This window comes from Pantherophis guttatus, chromosome 5 (assembly GCF_059756535.1).
Source record: "Pantherophis guttatus breed Tessera chromosome 5, ASM5975653v1, whole genome shotgun sequence".
Lineage (NCBI taxonomy): Eukaryota > Metazoa > Chordata > Lepidosauria > Squamata > Colubridae > Pantherophis > Pantherophis guttatus.
Genome location: NC_142067.1, coordinates 36,387,743 through 36,414,879, shown reverse-complemented (window position 1 = coordinate 36,414,879; position 27,137 = coordinate 36,387,743). Strand labels below are relative to the sequence as shown.

The 27,137-nt window shown below is 37.1% G+C and overlaps 1 protein-coding gene across 1 annotated transcript in view; it reads left to right on the top strand.

Moving 5' to 3' along the window:
* Positions 1 to 27,137, top strand: part of MORC1 (MORC family CW-type zinc finger 1) — a 63,923-nt gene that overhangs the window by 15,965 nt on the left and 20,821 nt on the right. The window contains exons 7-17 of the mRNA XM_087871537.1: positions 3,142 to 3,301; positions 4,723 to 4,828; positions 5,328 to 5,453; positions 8,416 to 8,495; positions 9,198 to 9,262; positions 15,235 to 15,308; positions 16,224 to 16,367; positions 16,642 to 16,796; positions 20,733 to 20,858; positions 24,967 to 25,072; positions 25,920 to 26,046. Coding sequence (XP_087727663.1) covers positions 3,142 to 3,301; positions 4,723 to 4,828; positions 5,328 to 5,453; positions 8,416 to 8,495; positions 9,198 to 9,262; positions 15,235 to 15,308; positions 16,224 to 16,367; positions 16,642 to 16,796; positions 20,733 to 20,858; positions 24,967 to 25,072; positions 25,920 to 26,046 — 1,269 coding nt within the window. The remainder of the gene's footprint in view (positions 1 to 3,141; positions 3,302 to 4,722; positions 4,829 to 5,327; positions 5,454 to 8,415; positions 8,496 to 9,197; positions 9,263 to 15,234; positions 15,309 to 16,223; positions 16,368 to 16,641; positions 16,797 to 20,732; positions 20,859 to 24,966; positions 25,073 to 25,919; positions 26,047 to 27,137) is intronic.

The window sequence follows — 27,137 nt, the reverse complement described above, 5'->3', positions numbered from 1 at the left end:
ATGTTTTTCGTTAACTGATTCATTAGAACTCAAACCTCCTGTTTCTATTCCTATTTTTTTGTTAACTTTACCATTGTTAATGTTTACCTACTTATTTACTTATTTATTTGTTTGACTGGTATGCCATCCATCTCATCTACAGGGGATTAATATACTGAATAGTTTTAGCCTCTAAATATAGTCATATAAATTTGCTAAACTGTTTAATTGGATAATTAAAAGTTAATTAAAAATGAAGTTCCAAGGTTACCCACACAGCAGTTCTTCTCTGAGAAAATAATGTTTTAATTGAACAAAAACTCTTTAAGGCATTTACGACAAGTTAAAGACTTTTTTAAAGTCAGAGAAATCATAAATGTGTCGTTACTAATAATAAGATCTCCAGATTTTTCTGGGGAAATACTTATACTTCCTATTATGGAACAATTATATGACCAATAGCCACAGAATTTTAATTGCTAAATAGAACCAAATATGAGGGGTATTTGATACTCTCTGAGCTTAGTTATTTTCTTGTAGATGTTTCATTACCCAAACTAGATAAGATCATTAGTGCTAAACCGAAAGCTGGGGTTTTCTTTCAGTTTATATTCTGTGGCTTGCCCTATTGGTGATTGTGGAAGTGGTCTTGGAGGTTGTTTGGTTTGGCTGTTTAATATTAGTTTGTTTGTCTTACATCCCAGTGTACACCACATAATACAGAAACCAGATTAAGAGAATCTCAGGGACCTCACCAAGAAAGGCCAAATTACCAAACAGGAACAGTGGCAGATGAGAAGCGGTGGACCCATCCTCCCACACTTCTATGGATGACCCAAAATATATAAGCCTAATATACCTTTCCACCCAATTGTATCATTGCTGGGGACCCCTATCTAAAGAATTAACAAAAAAGCTGGGCACTTCACAAGGGGAAGCAGACAGTCCATTAACTTCCCATTACAGTGCCTTCAAACAATCAGAGACGTGACTATAGATGAGGACGAAATCATGGTTTCATTTGATGTTACAGCCCTTTTCACTTCAGTAGATCCAGAATTAGTCAAAGAATCTATGATCACATTATTCCACAGCACACTTGACTAAACCATATATTCAAAGATTGAAACACCCAGGATTGTAGATTGTAGATATCATGAACTTCTGCCTAACCACATACTTCCAATTCGATGGAAGACCTATGGGACCATTGCTTTCAGTACGTATAGCGGAGATCATTATGCAAAGTCTGGAAGCCATAGCACTTCCACAAATACAACCAAAATACAGATCAGATATGTAGATGACACCATCGCCATAATAAAAAAGACTGTTTAGAGAATACCCTAAAACCCATCAACAACATTCAAAGGAATTCAGTTTATTAGAGAAATAAAACAACTCACTACCTTCCTGGACATCCTGATTAGCAGAGACCATGATGGCAAACTAGAAATACAAATGTAACAAAAACCACCCACACCAAACCGAGTGTTCCACTATCAAAACAATAACCCAACCTCCCACAAGAGAAGCTGTGTAAAAACTATTTGGATGACCACAACTCACTGCAGCAACCCTGAACAACAGAAAAGGAAACAGCATCTATACAACATCATCCAACAAAATGGATATCCACACAACTTTTTCAAAAAGTGTCTGATTGCTCAATTTCCAAAAGCCTGGTACTCTGACAATAAACAATATCTACATACTATGCAAAAAACAAGCCAAAAAGGGAACAAAAAGACCCAAGAAAACAATCCCCACCCAGCATCCAGATGAGCATAGATCAATTCCAAAATTAACATCAGACCAACTTTCAAGAAGTAAACAATGCCCCAAACAACCCAATGCCCAACCAAAGAACCTCCAAGACCATTCCCACCACCATTAACAGGGCAAGCCACTAGAACAAGGGTGTCAAGCTTGATTTAATTGAGGGCCACATCAGGGTTGTGTTTGATCTTGGGCCGAGGGGCCATATGGCCGGGGGGCGTGGCCAGCTCGATGTCACTCGTTGAGGCTCCATTTTTTACCATCATGGCCTCCTACAGCCCTCTGCTGGCAAAACGGAGTGCATGGCATCCCTGGGACTCCGTTTTTGCTGGCAGAGGGCTGCAGGAGGCCGTTGCAGCCAAAAACGGAACCCGGGCAGGCCTTGCGCAGCCTCCCTGAGCTCTGTTTTCACTGCAGATGCACTGCAGGCCAGTCCTTCACTGCTTACAGGGCGGCCCTGCGGATCTAAGCACCCTGCGAGCCAGAGCCAGACCCCTGGCCTTGAGTTTGCCACTCCTGCACTAGAATATAAAGTGAGCAAACTCCACTCCTTACTAACATTGATGATGTTACCTAGTTTGGATAATGACATGTCTGCAAGAAAACAACCAAAATCAGAGCACCAAGGACCCCTTATTTCAAACCTGAACTACAAATATTCTCCTTTATTAGAATCAACTATTTTCCAAGGTTTCAGTGTTTTCAAGTAATAACTCTCTATTTTTGCCCATAATTTTGGCTATTCTGATTTTCATATCCCTCCTCCAAATCCTAGCAATTAACATGGAAATCCAAATCATGTAGTTGAAAAACTGAAAAATTAAAGCACCCTTGTTGATATAGTAGTTTTAACTTGGAGAAAATCTGCAAGTTCTATAACTATCATTAGCTTGTAAATCTATATAAGATATGTAATTGGAATTAATATGGTTATCCTTTATTAATCATGATATAGTATTAAAAAAACTTACTATATTTAGTATCTTTGAACAGGGTCAATTACAGGTAGTTCTCGACTTATCACCACAATTGAACCCAAAATTTCTGTTGTTAAGTGAGAATTTGTTAAGTGAGTTTTGCCTCTTTTTACGATATTTCTTGCCACAGTTGTTAAATTAGTAATCTGGTTGTTAAGTGAATCTGGCTTCCCCATTGACTTTGCTTGTCATAAGGTTGCAAAAGGTGATCACATGACCCCGGGACACTGCAATGGTCATAAGTATGAAACAATTGCCAAGCATCTGATACTGGGGATGCTGCAAAGGTTATAACTGTGAAAAACAGTCATAAATCAATTTTTTCAGTGCCGTTGTAATTTGAACAGCAACGAAATGAACTGTTGTAAGTCTAGGACAACCTGTACTCTAATGTTCTTGGTTATAGGTCATTGTGCCAATCCTTTCATGGTCAAGTGACACAAGGACTCCAGTAATAGATGATCCTGAGAAATTTCCTACACAATTGTCCATAATTTGCAAATATTCTCCTTTTAATAATGAAGATGAATTGATGAAACAGTTTAATGCCATTTATGGAAAAACAGGTGAATTTACCATTTAAATATTAAATCCACATATGCCAATATTGCTCTGTGATCATTGCCTTAAGCAGTAGCATGAATACTGTGAACTGGACCAAGGCACGCAGCAGAAGAATTAATATGGGTCAATTGAGATTGTAGCAATTAGCAAAACAAAACAAAAAAACCCCCAATAAACTAAAGATAGAGGCACTATTGTTTCAACACTGAAACAGACAATGGCTGCAATTAGTAGATAGATATTTTTCCAGCAATTAGCAAGTGCAATAAAGAATTTTAAGTTGATCCTTAAGCATCTTCAGAACTTCACAGATACCTCTCTGGAACTCTTACCTGTAAATTATGCCTGCACCTCCTTAGAATGGAATATAGACTTTAAAATTGGAGAGAAGGCATTCTGCATATCCTGAGTCCATCAGTATCTTGAGAAATTGGAAACATTAGTCAGTCTGTATGTTCTTTACAGCAAACCAATTTTCAGTTGCTGTGTGCGTGTATGAAGGCCCTCATTTGTTGTTGACTAACACCAATGTAAAGAAAACTTCCAGCCTAGAGAATAATTAAAGGAAAACTAAAAATGGTCTTGCAGATTATGTAGATTTAATAATTGACTTGGAAGGCCATGTTTCGATTACCCATTTAAAGCAAATTCTAAATAAAATTACTTTTAAATAGAAATTAATGTGCCTTTCTTTTTTTTTTTTTCAATTTAAAAACAAACTTGATTGAATTTAAAAATATTAACAAACAAAAACAAAAAAAAGAATATACAAATTTTCTCTCTCTTAAAATTTACATTTTCAATCCATAATTACACTAGCAAACTAAGTACATATGATTATATAAAACACATATATACAAATTAATGTGCCTTTCTACTACAACTAAAACAGAAAATGTATTTTCTGAATAATGTATTTTATATTTAAAAGACCCTTGTGATGACTTCTTTTTTGTGTTTTCCCTATAAATGTGCACAAAGTGGTTTACTTCATAAATTTATATACATGCTTTTCAGTGAATAGTGTAAGATCTAGCTGAACAAATTTTACGAGAAAGATGTATAAATCCCCATTTTATAATGATAGCAGGAGGACTGTATAAAAAAATGATGCTGATATTGGTTTTACTGTCAGAAGCCACTTTGGACTCCAAGCATTCTGTTTCACATATTACCGGAATAACAGAATTCTGTTTTTCTGGTGATAACAAAATTAGTGTCTTCTATTGTATATTCTTAAAAATTGAGTTGCATCCAAAGAGAGGCACCTTAACATAGAGTACTCAAGTATCCATACATAGATAGTTTGGAAAAAAGATAAGCTATTGTAGTTATCCCTTATAGTGAATCTTCACTGACATTGCAAGATATTTTTTTTGGGGGGGGAACCAATACAACCTGTTATTTACATATTCATACCTAGGAACTCTGCTTGTGATATACAATCTGAAACTTGCATTGAATGGGGAGCCAGAACTTGATATTCTAACAGATGAGAAGGATATATTGACTGATAGGATCTCAGAGAAGTAAGTTATTATGAAAAAGAAAGTATGACTTAATATTGTGCAAGCTAATTTTTTTTGCAAGCAAACAAATGTGTTATGAAATCTGATATCTACAGATCACATATGTATTACGTATCTATTTGAAAGTTAGATTCCTAAATTCATTCTTTCCATAGAAATTTCTGCTCATCATAGTACTAGACATTTTTTGAAAATATATTCACTAAACACTTTTTATTATCTTGGAAAAATAAACATAATCTCAAATTATTGGCAGTGTTGCATCTTGCTGTTTAGCCAAGCATATGAAGAATATTTTTGTTCTTAGTTGCCTCCAGTATGTTCTTTCCAAAATCCAAAAAATGTTTTATATGCCTTTCTTGGGAAGGAATTGCACAGTTTTTCTGACTGCTTTGTATGTTTTCTTTTACATTGATAATACACTAAATTGTCTCTATCCAGTACAATTCTCTAATTGAAACTTATTTGACCTTAAATGTTTTCTACATTTCTACACCAGCTATCCAGAAGAAAAATCACTGAGAGCTTATACAGCTATATTGTATCTCAACCCACGAATGAGGATATTCATTCAAGCTGAGAAAGTCCAAACCAAGCATTTGCTTTTCTGTTTTTACAGGCCCAGGTGAGTCAGCTTTGCTTACAGTTATAAAGGCACACATTTAAATGTTCAAAGCAATGTGAAAGCATTAGATCATCACATTACAAAAAAGATGTTGAGACTCTTGAAAAAATGCAAAGAGAAGAGAAACTAAGATGATTAAAGGCCTGGAGACAAAAACGTATGAAGAACGGCTGTAGGAATTGGGTTGGCCAGTGTAGAAAAAAGAAGGACTCGGGGTAACATGATAGCAGTATTCCAGTATTTGAGGGGCTGCCACAAAGAAAAAGGGGTCAGTTTGTTTTCCAAAGCATCAGAAGGCAAGACAAGAAACAATGGATGGAAACTAATCAAGGAGACAAGCAACCTGGAATTAAGGAACAACTTCCTAACAGTGAGGACAATTAACCAATGGAACCGCTTGTAGGTGCTCCATCACTGGAGGTTTTTAAGAAGAGACTGTACAACCATCTATCTGAAATGGTAGAGGGTCCTCCAAGGTTCCTTCCAGTCTGTTCTGATTGATTGATTGATTGATTAACTTCTTTGGCCCCAGTGACGAACTGATTTTGATTTAGAATGATTCATAATCTAAGACAAACTAAAATCATTCTAACAGTAAATCAGCTGTGACCTAGAATTTGGAACACTTTAAATCAGATAATCCCTTTAGCAACAGAGATAGGCTTTAACACTTTAAATCAGATAATCACTTTAGCAACAGGGATAGGTTTTATTTGGTTTACTCTTATTGCTTTGAATTCTATTTTACTGAATGTGGTTTAGAAATGTTTCTGAAAGAATACTGCTAAATAATGCAAATTTCATATTTTGTTTTATTTTCTAATGAACCTCTAATATTATAATACTGTCACTTTCTTAGGTAGACCAGATAGGAAACATGAACAGATTAACTAATTTTATCTTACTTAAGGCTACATTAACAGAATCTTGAAAGTCTCAAAGTACATATCTCTGGCTCTTTACAAATCTGAGAAGTTATGGTGTCTCCTTTCTTAGTCTTTTTGTCTAACCATTAAGTAGCTATGACTCTTAGCTATCTATTCCCTAGGCAGCATTTCTTCACCTTCTGTCTCAAGGTCTTTCTCATTTAACTCAGTGATGGGCTGCTACCGGTTCGGGCAAATCGGTAGTTGCGACCTGCAGGTGGGTCACCTGCCGCGGTGCTATGCTGTCCTATTTAGCCACGTTTTTTAAGCCATGCTCATGTGTGCAAGGCGCATGTGTGAGCAAAGGGCACGCACTCACATTTTCAGTGCTGGGCAAACCGGTTGTTAATTCATGTGCCGCCCACCTCTGATTTAACCATCACAAATACATCATGGATTTTAGTAATTAATATCCTGGAACTGGTTATGGTGAGTGAGGCTAAAACCTGGTCCATTTCTGATTAATCTTGAGGCTGAAAACTATAAAGTGAAAGGAGAAGTATGTGCCATATAATATAATCGGCACCTTGAATGATATCACTAAGCATGCTGAGACACAAGGCAGCCTGGGTATCAGCAGTGTAATCTGGGAAAATCTTGGTGATTCCAGAACTGCATCTGTTGACCAGTTGAAACTTCACCTATATCAGATTACATGAGAATTTCCATATAATATTTTTGACAATAATACTGGTTTGCCATTGCTTGACTTCCAAATTCAGACACAATTGGTCAATAGCACTGTAAAAGCACTTTTGTATTATGTCTTGATAAGTAATAGTATAAATTTCTTTATTAGTTGTCAGTCTGGTCTTGTGTTTAACATTTCCTAAGATAGGTGATATAGGTAGTGATAATCACTAAAATTATAATATTTTCCATATCTTCTGGAGATTAATGTCTCAGAGCGATCATATATCCAGTACTACAAAAAGCTTGTGTGTGATCTGACTCAATGAAACATAATCGTACACATGTTTTTAAGATCATGATTTATTGATATTATGAATTTCAAGGATAGAGGATAAACTATCCACTGATCTCTCAGATCTGCCTGTTTGAAAAATAATCATTTAATCTTATGTGAGAACAACAAATTAAATATTTTAACTAATTCCATGGTAGCTGGCCAGGCTGACTTCTATGTTTTGCAGATATAATCATTTTAGAGAGAGAGAAAACTGAAACCCACTTCACAATATTTGTTGGTTTCAAATCCTGCTTCAGTTATGGACTATGAGGCTGGCTTTTGAAGGCCTCTAGAAATTCCTCAGAAATTTGGCATACTGTAGGAAACTTGTCTTCATTCTTCTCTAAACAATTATGTAATGTAAATGATAAATCTGTGGACAATTCTACAGATATCTTCATTTATGCATAAAGGGAATTTTATATTATCATGTATTTGGAGCCCTGATAGCGCAGTGGTTAGAGTGCAGTATTTCAGGCAAACTCTGCCCATAGCCTGGTTTTCGATCCTGATGGGCCTCAGATTGACTGAGTCTTCCATCCTTCCAGGTCGATAAAATGAGGACCCAGATTGTTGGAAGCAATAAAATGACATTGTAAACCGTCAAGAGACTGCTGTAAACCACTATGGGGCAGTATATAAGTCAAAGCGCTATTGCTATTGTGCATATATCCCATGCAATAAGTAAAATGTATAGAAATATTGGGAAAAGGAATAAACAAGACATGGTTCTCCAAATGCATAGAAAGCCATAAATACCTTCACCTGTATAATGCAAACAATCAAGGCTTAATTTACAGCATTGTTGTAAATAAGATACATGCTTTTGTGTGTGTGTGCTTTTGACTCCTGGCAATTGTCTGGTCCCTACAAGATTTTGGAAGTAGTTGGCATTCCTGCCTCCTAGGTCTGAAAGGGATTGGCTCAAAGTTATCCAGCTGGCTCTGTGCCTAAAGTAGGAGGAGCATTCACAGTCCTGGTTTCTACCCAGTGCCTTAACCATTACACCAGACCGGCCCTTGTATGCATACTAATTCTGTGAAATTCATGTTTTATGTTTTAATAGGATGTATCCATATATATCATCTTCATTCAAACAAATTGCCACTCGTGAATTACAGAAGGCACAAATGGAACTGAAGGCTGGTATGCAGTATCCAAGATAGATAGATAGATAGATAGATAGATAGATAGATAGATAGATAGATAGATAGATAGATAGATAGATAGATAGATAGATAGATAGATAGATATTTTGAATGTTTAAGTTGGGGGTTTTTTACAGCATTATTTTTTCCATAACAATAAAGAAAAATAGTTGATAGACATTTCCCATTGTGAGGAGAACCTTTGCAACTACTGGGATAAGCTTTTAGGCTTTTAAAAACTTAGGAACTTCTTTAATCCCTTAGTTGTTTGAAACTTGCCTATTTTTTTTTTACCCTCAGGGAAAAAATAGTATGGGCTAAAGAGAAATCACTGCATCTTTTGGGAAATCAGTAGCTAATATGTCTGAATAATAGAATACAAAAATGTTATTTTTAAAATATAAGTTGCAAATAAGAGAGAATTGCAAGTGAAAAGTAAATGTCACAAAATATGCAAAATGGAAAAGTTTCATTTGTTTTACTTTGGCTTCTCACCTCTACAAAACTAACTTTGAATTGAATCCAGGCATGTTCAGAGATAAATTCCAATGCAGGAAGATCTTTTGTGATACCCCTGTTCATTAAATTATCATAAATCAGGTGCCAACTAGAGTTTCAATAGTTTTGCTTTGTATGTCACATAGATTGAAGAAGCATTTCTCTCAAATAGTTTAACAAATTCTTTTGCTTATGCTTGTAGCTGAAAATGCTGTGGCAGATGTAAAAGGCAGACTAAAACAACTTTCCTTGTCTGAAGATAGTGAGGTATTGAACCAGGAATAACATTTATATTATATTTATCTGAAGTTTTCTTTTCAGAGATCATTATCCATTTTGGTATCCCCAGTATAAGGCTCACTGAAATGAATTGGAGTAATAAATATGGAATTGGAGAAGTGAGACGAACACTTCTCAGTATTACATTGGCTTGTAGATAGCTATATTCCAAAAAATATTTTCTATGGTTTTCAGTATACCTGTATGTATTGCTTCTTTAAATGCACATTTATACTATTTTGCGGAACCTGCAATTTTTGCAAGCAAGATTCTGATATGTCTTTGGATACATATATGTTATATATAAATGTATACAATTTTTATTTGAAAAACTATTGCAAACTTCATAGAAACTCCAAAAGCCAACATGGGTTTGTCAGAAACAGATCATGCCAGACTAATCTTATTGCATTCTTTGACAAAGTGGACCAGAGGAATGCTGTCAATATAATTTATTTGGACTTCAGTAAGGCATTTGATAAAGTAGACCATAACCTACTACTAAATAAAATAGAAAAATGTGGGTTAGATAGCATTACCACCAGATGGATTCGTAACTGGCTGACCAACTCAACGTGTGGCCTCAATGAAACTGCATCTGCATGGAGGGAAGTATGCACTGGGGTACCCCAAGGCTCTGTTGTAGGCCCAGTACTCTTCAACATCTTCATCAAAGATTTGGAAGAGGGGATACATGGGGAACTCATCAAATTTGCAAATGACACCAAGCTAGCAGGATTAGCCAACACTCTGGAAGATAGGCTTAAGATTCAGAAGGATCTTAACAGAATTGAACATTGGGTGCTATCTAACAAAATGAAATTCAATGGTGAAAAAAGTAAGGTTCTACATTTAGGCAAGAAAAACAAAATGCACAGGTACAGTATATCTGGTATCTCACTCAGTAGTAGTAACTGTGAGAGGGATCTTGGAGCCGTAGTGGACAACCATTAAATATGAGCCAGCAGTGTGCAGCAGCTACCAAAAAAGCCAACACAGTTCTAGGCATAAACAGGGATAGAATCAAGATCATGTGAAGTGTTAATACCACTTTATAATGCCTTGGTAAGGCCACAATTGGAATACTGCATCCAGTTTTGGTCATCACGATGTAAAAAAGATGTGAAGACTCTAGAAAGAGTGCAGAGAAGAGCAACAAAGATAATTAGGGGACTGGACGCTAAAACATGAAGAACGGTTGCAGGAACTGGATATGTCTAGTTTAATGAAAAGAAGAACCAAGGGTGACATGATAGCAGTGTTCCAATATCTCAGGGGCTGCCACAAAGAAGAGGCAGTCAAGCTATTCTCCAAAGCACCTGAGGGCAGCACAAGAAGCAATGGGTGAAAACCAGTGGTGGGTTGCTACCGGTTCTCTTTTGCGATCGCGCGCAAAATGTGTGCGCGATGTGAACCGGTGGTAAAACTGATTAGAACCCACCACTGGTGGAAACTAATTAATGAGAGAAGCAACCTAGAACTAAGGAGAAATTTCCTGACAGAACAATTAATCAGTGGAACAACTTGCCTCCAGAAGTTTTAAATATTCCAACACTGGAAGTTTTTAAGAAGATATTGGATAACCATTTGTCTGAAGTGGTGTGGGGTTTCCTGCCTAGGCAGGGGTTTGGACTAGAAGACCTCCAAGGTATCTTCCAACTCTGTTATTCTGTATTAACCCTTAAATTCATAGAACTGTGAATTTAAAGATTTTGAGTTTCAGTCAAAAAGGTATAATTAAATGATTCTATATATTTTTTTATTTTATATTTACCTTTTATTTACAAATATGCTGCTAATTCCCAAATGGTTTTGGGCAGCTGATCACATAAAAAAAAATATGGATAAACCTCTAACCTTCTATAAACTCAAAAAGGCCTAGATAAAGTAAAGTGGTGATAAGGATATTTTATATTTACTAGAGAAGGCTGTACCCTGAAATATAAAAGAGAATTTTACTATCAACATTAGGTGCCTGAGGTATACAAAAGTTATTCTTTTGAAGACATGAGGCATGGAGCAGACTATATGGGTCCAGGCAATTAAATCATGTAAGGAAGTTTACACTAAAGTAAATACTTTGATTTGCTTGGGAAATAATCAATTCAATGTAGTAATACTCTACATGTGAGATGTGACATCTCTTTGAGCAGTTTTATTCACCATGTGGTCTGCTATGTTTAGGTCAGGTGCAAGGGCTGTGCGCAAAGACCATGTTGCAGTAATCCAACTTTGGAGGAATTATATGTGTATCACTGGAGCAGATTTCTCTTTACAAGTAATACACAACTGGTTTCTCCATTATGCTTGTTACACAATCTGTGAAGCCAGCAGTTTGAATAGAAAGCGGGGAGGAGGGGCGAGGGGAGCATTATTTTTAAAACTATAACCATCTATCATTAATTAAAGGAATTGATATTCTTGATCAGTATTGTTGCAACTATATCAAAATATATTAGGAATTAGATTAGTTTTTAATCTATGCTCTACAATATCTAAGGCAATTTCTGTTTGCTTTAAAAACATAAGGTAACACAAATTCTAAGAGAAATACGGCCAAAATTTTAAAACACTGTGAAACATCAACATAAACTACATTCATCCTTGCTTCCTGATTGGGTTAGTTAAGATAGTTAGATAGGTTAGTTGCTGAAAAATAAAGGCTATTAACATTGTTAATTCCAGTTTATTGAAGTTTGCCTGCCATGACCTTTAAACAATAGGAAAATTTTTCACATCTTGTTAATTGCCTGTTTACTATTGCCAAGTTTTCACTGAGCTATCTTAGCTTTATTTTCATTTATTTTTAAACAATGTTAAGAAAGCAGTTTTCATTTTGGATTTCATCATGGTAATTGAAGCCTAATTATACCTCTCTAAATCATTATTTATATTCTTTGGGAATAATCCTGTCATTAATCCCTACTGTGCTGAATTTTTATGCTTAAAGACCTGTGACTTCTAATAATTCAAAGCTTCCAGCTAAATATATGTAGTGTCCACCATCTGCTAGGTTCTATACATAAATAATCTTACATACTCAAAGTCAAGAAAGTAAAATACTTGTGTTAATTAACAACTAAAATGTCCTATGAACCTTTCTGATGGCCAGTCTACTAGAAATATTATTTTAATATAATGGAAGTTCCATTGCTCTTTGGCAGTTTTACATGAGGAAATGCCAAATACAGTCCCTTTCATCTTCAATTAAAAGGATAAAGGGATTCTTTAGCTAGATTATTAGTGCTAACATCATACATCCATATGCAGCATGGGTTGATTTTGTATTTATATATTCGTAGCAATTACATACGTAACCTACTCAAGCAACTCTACGCTTTAAAATATTAGTTATAATGCCTTAAAACATTGCATCCTAGCATTTTCAAAACTTTTCTGTGGTCTTCCAAATTTAGTCTTCCAAAGCTCTGTGGAAAATAGAAAAAGATGAAGGGACAATTCTCAAAGGATAAGCTGTTCCTTGTGAGGCGGCTGCTTCTGAGAATGTAATTTTCAAAATTCCCTCTCTTCTTGTCTCTTTAGGGATAGGTACTGGCAACATCCTCTCCCAGCTAGATAGGGTAGGATAGGCAAATTCTAATAGAGGAAATGATTCTGAAGAACAAGCTCAGGTATGACCTTGGAGGACAACTCTGCTAGCCAAGATTTTTGTGGAGTAGATGCAGGTAGTATTCTCAACAGCTAAGCATCATTAGGCTTTGGAATTTAAAAGTGAGGGCTGTTTTTCCTCCTCTATTACTGAGGGAAATGAGACTGAGCCAGAGAGAGGGGAAAGATGGAAATACATGTTGCTACATTTGAACCTGTGCCACTCTGTGTCATGAAGGCAGTTAAGTGCTTTGAAGTGACTATGAGGTAAATTGGTGGCTGGAGGGACATTGTGTGATTATGCTGGGTCACTGAGTGGGCAATTGCTGTTTCCTGATCCAAGAGGGAGAATATTTTAACTGAAGGCTTCCCAGGGAGAAGATAAATGAAGAACCAGACAAAGAAATGCACTTTACCCCAAAACCAAGGTAGAAGAGAACAGAAAGATGCTGGAGCCCTCCAGGAAGCCAAAGATGGCCGTGGAAGAAGACCTGGAGGGAAGTATGTTCAGCAACAAGCTGTTGAGAATTGAAAAAGGATGGATCAAGGTTTAAAGCCCAAGACTTTGCAACCAGTTACTCAATGATTATTTAAAGTTACTACAGACTTGAAAAATATTATTTATGACCAGTCTTTGAAGTTTCAATTGCCTCACCTCCCTCTCCTCCCCACCCCACAGAGTCACATGATTGAAATTTGGGCACTTAGTAACCAGTTCACGCTTATGGCCGGTTACAGCATTCCACAGTCATGTGATTGCATTTGGTGACATTTTTGCCACTTTAGGCAAAAAAAGTACCCATTGGATAAGCTGGATTCTGATTTATGACCACCATATTCATTTAACAGTCACTTAGCAACTATCATAAAACAGTCATAAAATCAAGTCCGGTCACATTACAATCACAATGTTTTATGACCAAAATTCTGGGCTCATTTGTGATTGTAAGTCAAGGGCTACCCATTGTCAAAAGCTGGAAGAGGATGGGAGAAAAGGGGAGACAGAAAATTGGTAGGTAAACAGCATAGTAAGTAGTTGCTACCAAATACAGTAGCTTTAGAAGACAAATGGGGGGGGGAGTCCTTTGAGAGATAGGACAGATGAAGAAACTTTGGATAAATTGCTGTATCTGGATTTTTCCTAATTTCTGAATAGAAATTTCTCTACACTTGAAAAACAAAAGAAAACAGCTTCCATGGTCTCTCTAGCAATTGGGTTTTTTAAAAAGTCCTATGCATCCCCAGCCATAAAACTACCATCAGTCACTCTTATCCCAAAAAGGAGTGAAGTGCATGAGAATTCTTAAGTCCTAAAAAATTGCGATTTTTCTTCTTTGATTGTTATTGTGCATGCTTCCTCCAAAATAGAATAAGGTTCTAATATAATTTATAGGTTGCATCAGTGGTGAAATGCAAATTTTTTTGCTGCTGGTTCTGTGGGCGTGGCTTGGGGTGTCATGTGGCGGGTGTGGCCAACTTTTTTTTTTACTTTTTAAAGCATTTTTTACTACCTATTCGCCTAAAAAAATGCTTTAAAAAGTTTTTAAAAGGTTCTGACAATCACAGCTGTGCTGCATGATCCTCTGAATCCTTTTTTTTTTTTTTTTACTTTTTTAAACCATTTTTTACTACCAGTTCTGGTAAAAAAAGATGCTTTTAAAAAGTAAAAAAAAAAAAAAAAAAAGGTTCCTATGATCACAGTTGTGCTGCGCAATCATTGGAACCTCTTTTTTTTTTTTTTTTTTTTTGCTTTTTTAAAGCATTTTTTACTATCTATTAGCCCGAACTGGTAGTAAAAAAATGCTTTAAAAAGTTTTTTAAAAAGATTCCGACGATAGCGCAGCACAGCTGTGATCATAGGAACCTTTTTTTTTTTTTACTTTTTAAAGCATTTTTTTACTACCGGTTTGCCCAAACCGGTAGTTTTTATCACTACCAGTTTGCCCAAACCGGACCGGACCAGTAGCATTTCACCCTGGGGTTGCATTCTACAAATTCAAGGCAACATCTAAGAATGAAATTTGCCCAATTTGCTCCTTAATTTACAAGCTAAAGTAGAATGAAATGCTACCTATGTATCCTTTAGTTTAACCTAAAGCAGATAACCTTTTTGAAGCCGAGAAATTAAAGGGGAAACAGTGGTTTCTGGTAGAATTTGAGGGACTAGATATATCTACTTTTATGTTTTGGATTTTAGATTTAATATATACTCTAACCACAAAAGGCAGGAACTGTATCATCGATGTACAACTGATGGCTGTAGCTTTCCTATCCCTTCTTTATCCTCAAACACATTCATTCATAAACAATGAAATAACTTCTTTTTCCTTTCTGATATTTTGGGGGAAAAGTATTTGCAAGTTGTGTTACGAGAAGCTCTGGAGGAAGAAAAGACAGTAAGAGAAAAAAATGAAGAGAAAAAAAGGCAAGTTAAGACATACAATAATTTACTTTTTTGAAAAGGTATTGCAACTGAAGAAAATCAAAATAGTTTACCTTATATCACAAATAGTTGTAAAAATTAGTTCTAGAGCCAAACTAGTTAACATAGCTTTGTTGTATTTTCACAATTCTGCAGATATTGCAGTACATCTGAGACCAATAATTATTCAAATTAAGTGTTAAAAATAGCCTCAATTTCATTATTTCAGTTTTTGCAATTTACACAAATGGATAATGTCTCTTTGTAGCAACTGTTTGGAATCTTTTAGTTTACACAATTGTTTGATGGGAGCACAATCATTACATGTTCAACACCATCTAGATATGGGTCCTGCTGAGCTTCATAATTAATGACATATTTTTTGGTCTCTTCAGCATTTTTTCAGATTATTTTTATTATTTTTATAAATAACTCAAGGCATTGAACCTATGTAATACTCCTTCCCATTTTTCCTACAACAACAACAACAACTCTGAGATTAGTGGAGCAAAGTGACATTCGTGAGCAGCCGGCTTTCATGCCTAAAGCTGGACTAGAATCCTCAGTTTCTTAAATGTCATTACCCAGTGCTCGGTTTTTCTCCATTCCTACAGTTAACACATTGGTACAGTATTCCAGCATACATTGGTACAGAACTAGTATACCAGTTAATCCAAAAGGCTATGGCTTCACACCTCTTAATTCCAGTGCTTCCAATCCTGCTGAAGATAGCAAGAGACTCCTGGGCCAAGCTAGAATCTCTGCCATTGATGTTTCACTATATATATTGTATGTATGTATGTTATGTATATACAGTATATAGAAAGAGGGGGGCAGTGCAAGTGCATGGGTGTGTATTAAAAGAAGAGAAAGAGAGGATTCTCCCCACCCACCCCTCTTTATTTTGTTTCTCTTTAGAAATCTGAGAAGACCAAAAAGACTATTTATAATATTTGGAATAAACATTCAAAACAGAAGTCAAGATGGAATGCTTATCTATAGCAATAATCGCTTGATCAGAATGTTCGAGAAATTGGGATCACAGAAAAACGTAGGACCATTGTAAGTTTTCTTCTTTAAAATGTAAGAATCACTTTTCTGTATCGCTGAAAAATATTTTATTTATTTTTATTTGATTTAAATAAATCAAATACATTTATTTGATTTCATTGGATCGGTTATATGCAAAATTCTGATTATAAATAAAAATTATAAAGAATTATTTTTTAAAAAAAAACTGAGCACAGAATTTCTGAACTTTGTTATAAATAAAAGCATTTAGGACTAAAGTCACGACCCATTGTTTCATATTTAACACCCATTTTGATCTCCACAGTTTTAGTGCTGGAGCTGTGGGAATTATAGATGTACCATTAGACGTTATGGAACCCACACACAACAAGCAGGCTTTTGCCAACATTAAGGAATACAGGCACTTGCTGAAATCAATGGAAAACTATCTTATTCAATACTGGAAGGACATGGGGATAAGTAAGTAGTCACAGTTGAAGATGATTTGCACCACCATTCGGTAAAGGTAAAGGTTCCCTTCACACATATGTGCTAGTCGTTCCCTACTCTAGGGGGCAGTGCTTATCTCTGTTTCAAAGCCAAAGAGCCACTGCTGTCCGAAGACGTCTCCATGGTCATGTGACCTGCATGACTAAATGCCAAAGGCGCACAGAACGCTGTTATCTTCCCACCAAAGGTGGTTCCTATTTTTCTACTTGCATTTTTTATGTGCTTTCCAACTGCTAGGTTGGCAGAAGCTGGGACAAATAACATAAATAAAGAAATAAGTAAATAAAGGAAAGAGGTAAGCACCACCATAGCCTCATGTTATTTCTGTTAAGACACTTTGCCTCAGTGAGACACTTGAGGGCCTATATGAGACTCAAAGTCATGCACACCAGCCCTGATGCCATCTTCTTACTCCTTTTCCACATTTATCAAAGAACATTTTTACTTGTAATTCACTTGAAGGCAAGCAGGAGCCCTCATAGAATGGGGAAATTAATAAGGCAGAAAAGAGAAATCATTTCTGATTTTGCCCCCTCAGTGTGGGGAAATGGAGGGGAGGAAAGGCAGAAATAATATTTCTGTAATATTCAAGTAATATATAATGTCTCCTTGAATGTAGATATACAGAATACCAGTAATGTAATATAAAAAATTACTACATGGAATATCTATTTTGTTAGTATTATTAGTATTAGTATTATTCAGAACTTATATTACTCGGTTATGTGAAATAGGCAGGGGTAGAATTCAGGGGTGAAATCTAAAAATTTTCGCTACCGGTTCTGTGGGTGTGGCTTAATTAGTGGGCATGGCTTGGTGGTCAGGTGACTGGGTAGGCGTGGCTTGGTGGTCAGGTGGGCGTGGCCAAGTCAACGTCACTTCTTTGCCCTTTTTTAACCTACAAAACACAACACAACTGGCTCACCCACAACCTACAAAACACAACACAACACAACAGGCTCACCCACAATGTAAAAGCAGCTGTGCTAGACCCAAAATGGCCCCTGCAACAAGCAGGAACCGCACACAGCCACAAAAAGTCCAAAAAACCAACTTTCACACTTTACACACACAAAATTTCACATACAGCTTTGTGAGATTTTGTGTGTTTGTGTAGTTAGAATGAAACACTACAGAAACATGCAAAACCTCAGAAAGCTGCACAAATATTATTTTATTTTATTTTATTTTTATATAAAAGCAGCTAAATTTAAAACTTCCTAAACTTTAAATGGCTAGGTCTAAAAAAGGAACAACTAAAAAAAACCCCAATTAACTATTTTTTTTAAAGCTCCCAAAGGAGAAAAAAAACTTGCAGGCAGGCAGGCAGGCAGATAGAGCTGCTCACCGATGAGCTTGATTGCAGGCAGGGAGATTCAGTTGCTTGCTGATGCAGTGGATTGCAGGGATTACAGCAAGCGAAGCAAGGCAGGCGTGCGAAGGTAAGCAAGCTGGAGGCTCTGGGGGGGAGGGGGGAGGGATTTTTGCTACCGGTTCTCCGAACTGCCCGCCACCATTGCTACCTACTTGCCCGAGCCGGTCCGAACCGGGAACATTTCACCACTGGTAGAATTACCTTGTTTCTTCTGAAAGATCACTTATTTTGGCTCCTTTATAGCCAGCAGTCTGTGGCTCCACTATTTCTATCAGGCTGAACTGTTAATATCATAACTGGTTATGATAAAAATAGGAAACGCTTTTGGTGATTGCTAGATGGTATTGAGATAAGTGAGTCACAAATAAAGGATCTGGTGTCTATCCTATTGGATGATACTGACAGAGTCACCACCTGATCTGTCCCCGTCCACACACACACACAAACACAGCCAGCCGAGGATTAAGGAAACACTTTGGAACGCACCCAGTTTCTTTATCTCCGACTTGGCAGCGATAGACACACCGTCTGCCAAGTGCCTTTATTTTCACAGAAAAACAGACAGATAAAATACTCAGCTTCCAAATGTCCGACAACAATAATTATTTCTCTCCGCAGTTCCGAACGAGGCTTTAGTGACTATCCAAGGTTAGTTTTGTTTGTCACAAGGATCACTGACCACTACCCTCTATTATATAGTCTCTGGGGTGTGGTCCAGTGACTCAGTTCTAATCCCTAGCATGCCTCCTAAACTGCTGCAATCGTTTATCACGCCTTCGGAGGCGTGCGTCCAGGAATGATGTTTCTTCGTCACTCTGATCCGAGCCACCTGTCTCCCTGCTAATCTCCTCTCCCTCGGCCGGCACCTGAGACAATGCCAGAGGGGAGGGGCCTGGAGAGGGAGACCTGGCTGACTCCTCTTCCTCATGCTCGGAGCTTTCTTCCTCCGATGGGACAGGCTCAGAGGGCAGGGCCACAACACCACCTTGCCTGTTTTAACATTCCCCACCCCGTCCTCACCTAATGCACTGAGTCCTAACATATAGTAGATGTTTCCTATAATGCTAAGCAAGCAACATTGTTCCTTTCCTGGTGAGACATAACTCTGCCAGAATTTGAATCCCCGATCTCTCAGTAATTTACAAGATCAGCATAGGATGAATGGTACTGTGGGAGAAAGAACAGGTAAAAATTAGAATTTTTGAGAGAGAGTGAAATAGAGAAAGACAGAAATAGAGCAACAATTTGATGTAATGGTTAAAGGCACAAAGCTTCTATAAATTTAGACATAAAGCTGGCTAGCTGACTTTGGGCTAGTCATTTTCCTCATCCCTGGGAAAAAGCTCTGGAAAACCACTTCCAAAAATGCTGCTAAGATATGCTGTCCAGACTTATCTTGGCCATCACCAGGAATCAAAACTGACTTGAAGGCACAATCTTCTTCCCCCACCATTTTTTTATGACTTGTATTATAAATTCAGCTGGATAGATCCAGGTTTTTACTTAACAAGTTGTAGTGACAAGATTATTATTGTTGTGAAGACGCAATTATAGAAGACCTTTACTTATTTCATCTTAAGCCTCTACAGGAATACCTATGAAATTTATAAATAAAATGCAGGTAGATTGTGGTCGTTTTGTATGTTGTGTAAGAGACTTTAGAATTCGTGAGATCAAGCTGGAAATAGGGTAGGATAGGATAGGATAGGATAGGATAGGATAGGATAGGATAGGATAGAATAGAATAATAGAATAGAATAGAATAGAATAGAATAGAATAGAATAGAATAGAATAGAATAGAATAGAATAGAATAGAATAGAATAGAATTCTTTATTGGCCAAATGTGATTGGACACACAAGGAATTTGTCTTTGGTGTATATACTCTCAGTGTACATAAGGAGAATAAAATACATTCATCAAGAATAAAAAGATACACTTAATGATAGTCAAGGTTACTAATAAGCTATCAAATCATACTAGGAAACAAATAAAAACAATATAAATTGAAAGATATAAGCAACATGATTATAGTAATTAGTGGGAAGAGATAGATACTAGTAAGGAAAATAAGAATAATAATAATACAGTCTTAGTAAATTATTTGACAGTGTTGTGGGAATTAATTGTTAAGCAGAGTGATGGCATTCGGGAAAAAAATGTCCTTGTGTCTGGTTGTGTCTAATTTGTCTAGTTGTGTCTAATTTTTCAAGTATGCTTGGAAAATTAAGTTATGTTGATTCCCTTTAACTTTGTTAAACCAAACAATTTCAAGATGCTTTTTTTTTCAATCTAAATAATACTAAAGAAGAAAAACAAAAATTATGAACTTGAACTCTATATTTAAGTGCCAGGGTTGCCTTTACACTATTGTGTTCGGGAAAAATTGCTTTTTGACCTGTTCTTGTCCTTGTTCCGGACTATAACCCAGCAATCTTCATAGTTTTCCAAACCAAATTGATCTGATAGAGGTTATGATTGTTTTTTCACTGCAACGTATAATGTAATATTGAAACTATTTACTTTCTAAGGTCAAAAAGGAGAAAAGTTCTGGAATGATTTTGGATACCTAAGTGACAAATGGTATGAAAAACCTTCTGAGACAGTACAATATAAAAGAAGACGAGCAGCAGAAATTCCTTACATTGTGCAATGTGGTGAGTTTCTATAGCTAGGCAGTTTGAAAAGAGAAAAAAGGAGTAAAGATAGAATTCAGGGAATGTTTCTAAAAAGCCTCTCTTTCCCTTTCAAAGAAGAGAGTTCAAGCTCTCCTCTTCACAGGTGCTGCATACAGCTGTTTTTTTCACTTCCTTCTTCACTGAAAAGATCCTCTTGTAAATACTTCCTTTGTTTCATTTTTGCTGCCTTTAAAAGCAAACTATCAGGCAGCAGATGTAAAATATTTCCTTCATGTTTTACTATAAAGTTAGCAGCATATAACAAATGTCTTTGTTGGCCTCACAGTGGAATAAAAAGGATTATAGGAAAGTATACTATTTGTTGAGAACTGTTCAGATGAAAAAACCTTTTTTTTTCCCTTTTAATCTCTACATGTGGTATTCCTGGGGATGTTGAGATGGAAGAGAGATATACAAACAAACTGAATTTTTAAAAAACGTTTGATCTATTTTGAGAAAGGATCTTGTTCAGCCTTATTTTTTCAAAGTGCAGCTTAAGATTCCTTTAATATCTATTTTCCTACCTGTAGTCTATGTAATTCATGAGATTTATGTTTTGCTGTCCAACTTCTGACTTTTATTTGGGCAACCATGTGCCTATATTTTAGCAATCTAGATCTCTAGATCCCACCTTCTCTAGTGGGGAAAAAACATCTCTAGAGTACATGTACGTGGAGAAGGGAGGCACAAGCACAATTTTAATTGGCTGGGATTGTGAATTAGTTCAAGAAATTGTGTTTTGCATGTGGTGGGTACTATACAGATATGGCTACTATGTCACTAAACTTTAGTAAAGAAATCAGAAGTAGCATAACATGATCTAGATATCACAGAGATTTATGTGATTGCTACTGAGAATTACATGTATCCCTTTTCAATATCTTGGGTACAACTCCCAGAGTATTACAACAAAACTTCTAGATTATAATATGTAAGGTTGTAGAAGGGCAAAATCATTATACATAAACCTTGCTTCACAACCGTCCCATTTAGCAACTATTCAAAGTTACAAAGCACTGACAAAGTAATGATCCAGTAAGATATCCTAGAACTGTGATGGTGAACCTATGGCACGCGTGCCACAGCTGGCATGCGGAACCATATCGGTGGGCACGGATTGGAAGTTGAGAAACGAGCCGTTTCCAGCCTCCAGGGGGTGGGGAAGGCCGTTTTCGCCCTCCCCAGGCACCTAGAAAGCTTCTGGAGCCTGGGGAGAGCGAAAAACAGGCCTACCAGGCCATCATGTGCCAAAAGCGGGACAAGTGCAGGGGAGTCGCATGCACATGCACGGGGGCAGGGCACATTGAATTATAGGTGTGGGCACGTGCACGCATGACACTCCTCCCCCTGCGCGCGTGACCCCTTCTTTTGGCACACAACGGCAAAAAGGTTAGCCATCGCTAGAAGAATTGGAAGAAAAGACTTTGCTTCTGGAAGGTGGCAGAGATAGTAGGAGCCACAGAGGGATTGTCCTTGTAGGTTTTACAGCATTTCTAATGAATGTTTAGGTCTGGAATAAGGCTGGGTTTGGTTTGGACCTGGATTTGGATTTGGATGTTAGGGTTGTTCGGGCTCTGTTCTTACGTTCCAGGAAGAGCAGGCTATAGGATGGCCCATGTGTGTTAACCTGGCTGTGCTGATGTAATGTGCATACTACTCTAGACCTGCAGCCCTTCTATGTATTGTGTTTTCTTTGCAACTGGCATTTTTTCCAATGATTTTTGTTTGGTGGGATTTGCCAGTGGCTGTGTTGGAGAGACAGAGGAATGATCTTAATTGGCTGCCAGACTTAGCTAGTGACCAGTGGCAGTGGTGGATTCACTGTTTCTGAGCTGAGGGAACCCAATTGTACAACAATGATGGAATGTGATCCTGTCAACTGCTGTCAGTGAGAAAGTGATTGAGAACCTTGGATGAAATGGATTATCTGAATCTCTTTCAGTCAGCATTCATACTTGAATATGGGATGAAGCAACATTGGCATACTTAAAAATGATTGCTGAAGAGAGAAGAATGTAGGTTTTAAATCCATTGTTGCCCTACTTGACCTCTCTGCAGTTCTTTATACAATCAACCATGGTATCCTTCTGGATTAGCTCAAGGGATTGGGAGCGAGCACACAATATTGTGCTAGTTTGCTTCTTTTCTCTGAAGTCAATTCCAGTCAGTGGTAATTGGAGGAAAGAGTCCCACATTCAGTCCTTGCTATGTGGGGTGTCATAGTGTTATATGTTATCTCTGGTCCTATTTGACTTTTACAGTAGGCCATTGTGTGACCTCATCTATCACCATGGGATAAGGTATCATCAGTTTACTGATGATATCCAATTACATATTTGTTCCATTGACAAAATATGCTATGCCAGAGCTATCATTCCAGAGCCTGGAGGCTGTAAGGGTCTGGATCAGGAACAATGGGCTTCAGATAAACCCTGGCAAGACTGATTGTCTTTGGATTTGGGGACTTGCCAGTTCTAGCAATATGCCATCCTTGGTGATAGGTGGGATTGTGCAGCTCCAAATGGACATTATACACAACCTGGGTCCTCCTGGACTCTAGTCTACTTTTCAAAGAGCAAGTGGCAGTCGTGGTTACAACAGGATTTGCACAACTTCACATTGTGCACCAGTTGCATCCATTCCTAGATTGGACGGCTCTGCTCAAAATTATCTAGTCACATCCCAATTAGACTATTCTAATATTCTCTATATGGGGCTGTTTTGAAGAATTTCTAGAAACTTCAGATGATGCCAAATACAGTTGCATAAGTACTGTGTTTCTCCAAAAAGAAGGCCAGGTCTTATTTTCTTTTGACCCCCGAAAAAACAGCTAGGCCTTCTTTTTGGAGGGTTCTAATTATTGCCTCACCTCGCAGCAGTGGCACTGACAGCCTCGTCCAGCAGGAGCATGCTGCTGCCCCACTTCTTCTGCGGCCACTTGCTGCCACTCGCACGCATCACCCTGGCCTCCGTTTTGCCTTCAGATGCTTGCCGGAAGGCATCTGCAGCTGGTAACAGAGCTCTGGATCAATCCCACTGAAAACATCTGAAAGCAAAAGGGAGGCCGGGGCGATGCGTGCGAGTGGCAGCAAGTGGCTGCAGAAGAAGGGAAGGCAGGTGTCGGGGTGTGCGAGGCCTGGTAAGTAGGGCAGCTCCACCACCCCCCATCTCCAACCTAGCTTATTTTTTACCTGTGTGCCTCGCCCCACCCCCAGGGTGGGCAGGGTCTTAATTAGGGCTCATTTTGTGGGTGGGACTTAATTTGATCGCATGTGCTCAAAAACATGATAGGGCTTCTTTTCAAGGTGGGTCATCATTTTGGAGAAACATGGTAGTTATGTGTGCCTCTAACACATTATATAGTATCTCTCTTCAGGGTTACCAGTTTGTTTCTGGGCTCATTCCACAGACCTGGGGAAATATTGCCAGTTCCAATTGTGGTCTATAAACAAGCACTACTAAGTAAGGAAGTAATTAATTACATTAAATGTATTTAGTTAATCTACTTTTAGTCTACCTCTAATCTTTTTTTAATAAAATCTAAATTTAAATTGAATGCAGTTTTTATTCTGGTTGTCCTAACTTCTTTTGGTCTTTTCCCCACTGGCTTTTATTGGAGGGTAACTCATGGCATGTCATTCAAAGACTAAGTGAAATTCAGAGATCTGGGAAAACATGCTCTTTAAATATGTATTTCAGCTCTGAGTAGTATTGCATATTTGATAGTACTTAGTCAGCTTAGGTTTTGATTAATATTTGGATGGAAATCCCAGGCTGAAGCTAGATAAAAAAAAGACAATGGCAAACTGCTTCCGTATTGACTTCAGGGAAACTACACAGGGATGATTACCAGATGTTGATTTCAACTTGTAGGAAACTACTTTATGCACTCAAATGTTTCTAAGCTAATTTTAGATAACAATAATAATAATAGTATTATTCTGAAGGAAAAATCCATATCTTAAGTTACATTTTCTGATTTGTGATATAGGTATCAAGTTCCTAATAAAATAAATGATAGAGGTTTAATGTTCCACGTAAAATCAACTTTATAATTAATTTTGGATTAATTCTGTTAATTCATTAGATGTTTGCCTCAAATGGAGATTCTTGTCACTTAATACTGATATAGACAATGAAGTTCATCATGACATCTGGAACTGTGGAAGAAGTTCCAACTCTCTAGAAAATAAGTAAGTAGTGATATTACAGTAAATCTGCACTCTTTCACTACCAGAAAAGTTCCTTTCCTCTGCACTGTTCCATTAAGTATGCATGACCCTAATAAGACATCAGCCTTGTAATTATTTTTATATTCATACCAACTATATGTCTCTGAAGTTTGTTATATTTATAAATAGTTTATAATACTCAGCTATTTAAGTGTATAATAGGCAAGTTCAACAGCAGTATTTAACGAGCAAACCACTTAAAATATGTCCTCAAGTCATTTTGATAAAAAATATTACTATTATAAACTGACAATGGGAATTGTTGTGAAGAGCAAGTGTTCAGAGAAGCTTCTATTCTTTGTAATTAGCAAAATATTTACCTTTATTGAGTAAATTTTCTTGGTTGAATGTTTAAATACCACCAGAAAAGGTAGAACAAAATATTTGGAGCAATATTTATTCAAACAGTAATAACACAAGGGCATTTAGAAATAATGGAAAGACAACATTAAGATATTAATGTTGCACCATATTGTACATCGCTCATGGAACACTAGGTCAGAACAACAAAATATTAGTACAAAACATTTTACATGCAATACTGTACTGTACGCAATAAAGTACATATTTGACTTGTATTTTCATTTGTTTGTTACTATATATAAAGACATATAAAGAACTAAATACATGTGCCCATGTTCAATGATCGCGGGCTTAGTCTTTTGTTATGAATAGCATGGAACCATGTGCAAAGCTGTTCAGCTATCAGTGTCCAAGTCATTTGCAAAATCAGGAGGTCCAAGACAAAACATAAAGAGGAGACCATAATTATTTCTATAAATAATGTATTTTTCTTGAAATTTGATAGGTGCAGTATACCAGAGAATTTGCCCAGAATCCCTTTGGGCACATTTAACCCAACTCATTATTTGAATGACAAAGAAAAGCTACTAATTGATTCCATTCAGAGAAATAAAAGGAAAGTGGAAAAACTGGTGAGCTATTATATAAATTATCATAGAGATTAATATGTTTTGTTCCAAGAATTTATCTGGGTAGAATTAAGTAATAACATTTTTTATTAAATCATATAGAATCGGGTGAAATGCTCCCGGTTCGGTCCGGTTCGCCCGAACCAGTAGTAAAAAAGGCTACTGATTCGCTGAACCGGTAGTAAAAAATGTAAAAAAAAAAAAAGTTACGACAATCAGCTGAGCGACGTGTGATCATTGGAACTTTTTTAAAAAAAACTTTTTTACCATTTTTATACTACCTGTTCTCTGGAACTGTAGTTAAAAATGCTTTAAAAAGTAAAAAAAAAGAAAAAAAGTTCCGAAGATGGTGTGTTGCTCAGTTGATCGTCGGAACTTTTTTTTTTTAACTTTTTAGGCATTTTTTACTACCGGTTTTCCGGAACTGGTAGTAAAAATGCTTTTAAAAAGTTTTTTGAAAAGGCTCCGACGATCACAGTTGTGCTGCACAGTCGTCTGAGCCTTTTTTTTACTTTTAAAAGCATTTTTTTTGCAACCTATTTGGGATAGGTTGTAAAAAAATGCTTTTAAAAGTTAAAAAAAAGATTCCGAAGATCGCGCGCCACAGCTGATCACACACACACTCTCTTCTACTTACCCCATGCCTCCTTTTGGCATGTACTGCACGCGTGTGCATACACACCTCACATTTGGTGTGTAGTGGGACAGCGCCCGCGCATTGCACGTTTGGCATGTAGCATGCATGCACAGCCAGCAAACTGGTAGTAAGCCGGTTCAGATTTCCCCACTGTATAGAATCCTACATACACCTTGAATAATTAAATTTTTGTATTTTGGAAGGTAGATGATTTTGAATCCAAATGCATCAAATTTCTAGAAAGGATTATTTGCAGGATCATCTAAGAATTATCTGACCCAGGATCCCCAACCCCTGGACTGTAGCCAACTACCAGGCCTTAGCAGGTTCATAACTGGGCTGTGGAAGTGGCAGATAAGCGCATGTATATGCGTAGCTCCACTTGCGTGAGCAGTGGGTAAGCATGCATGCAGTCCCATTTGTGCTTGTCCACCACTCGCACGTAACCATTCCTTCT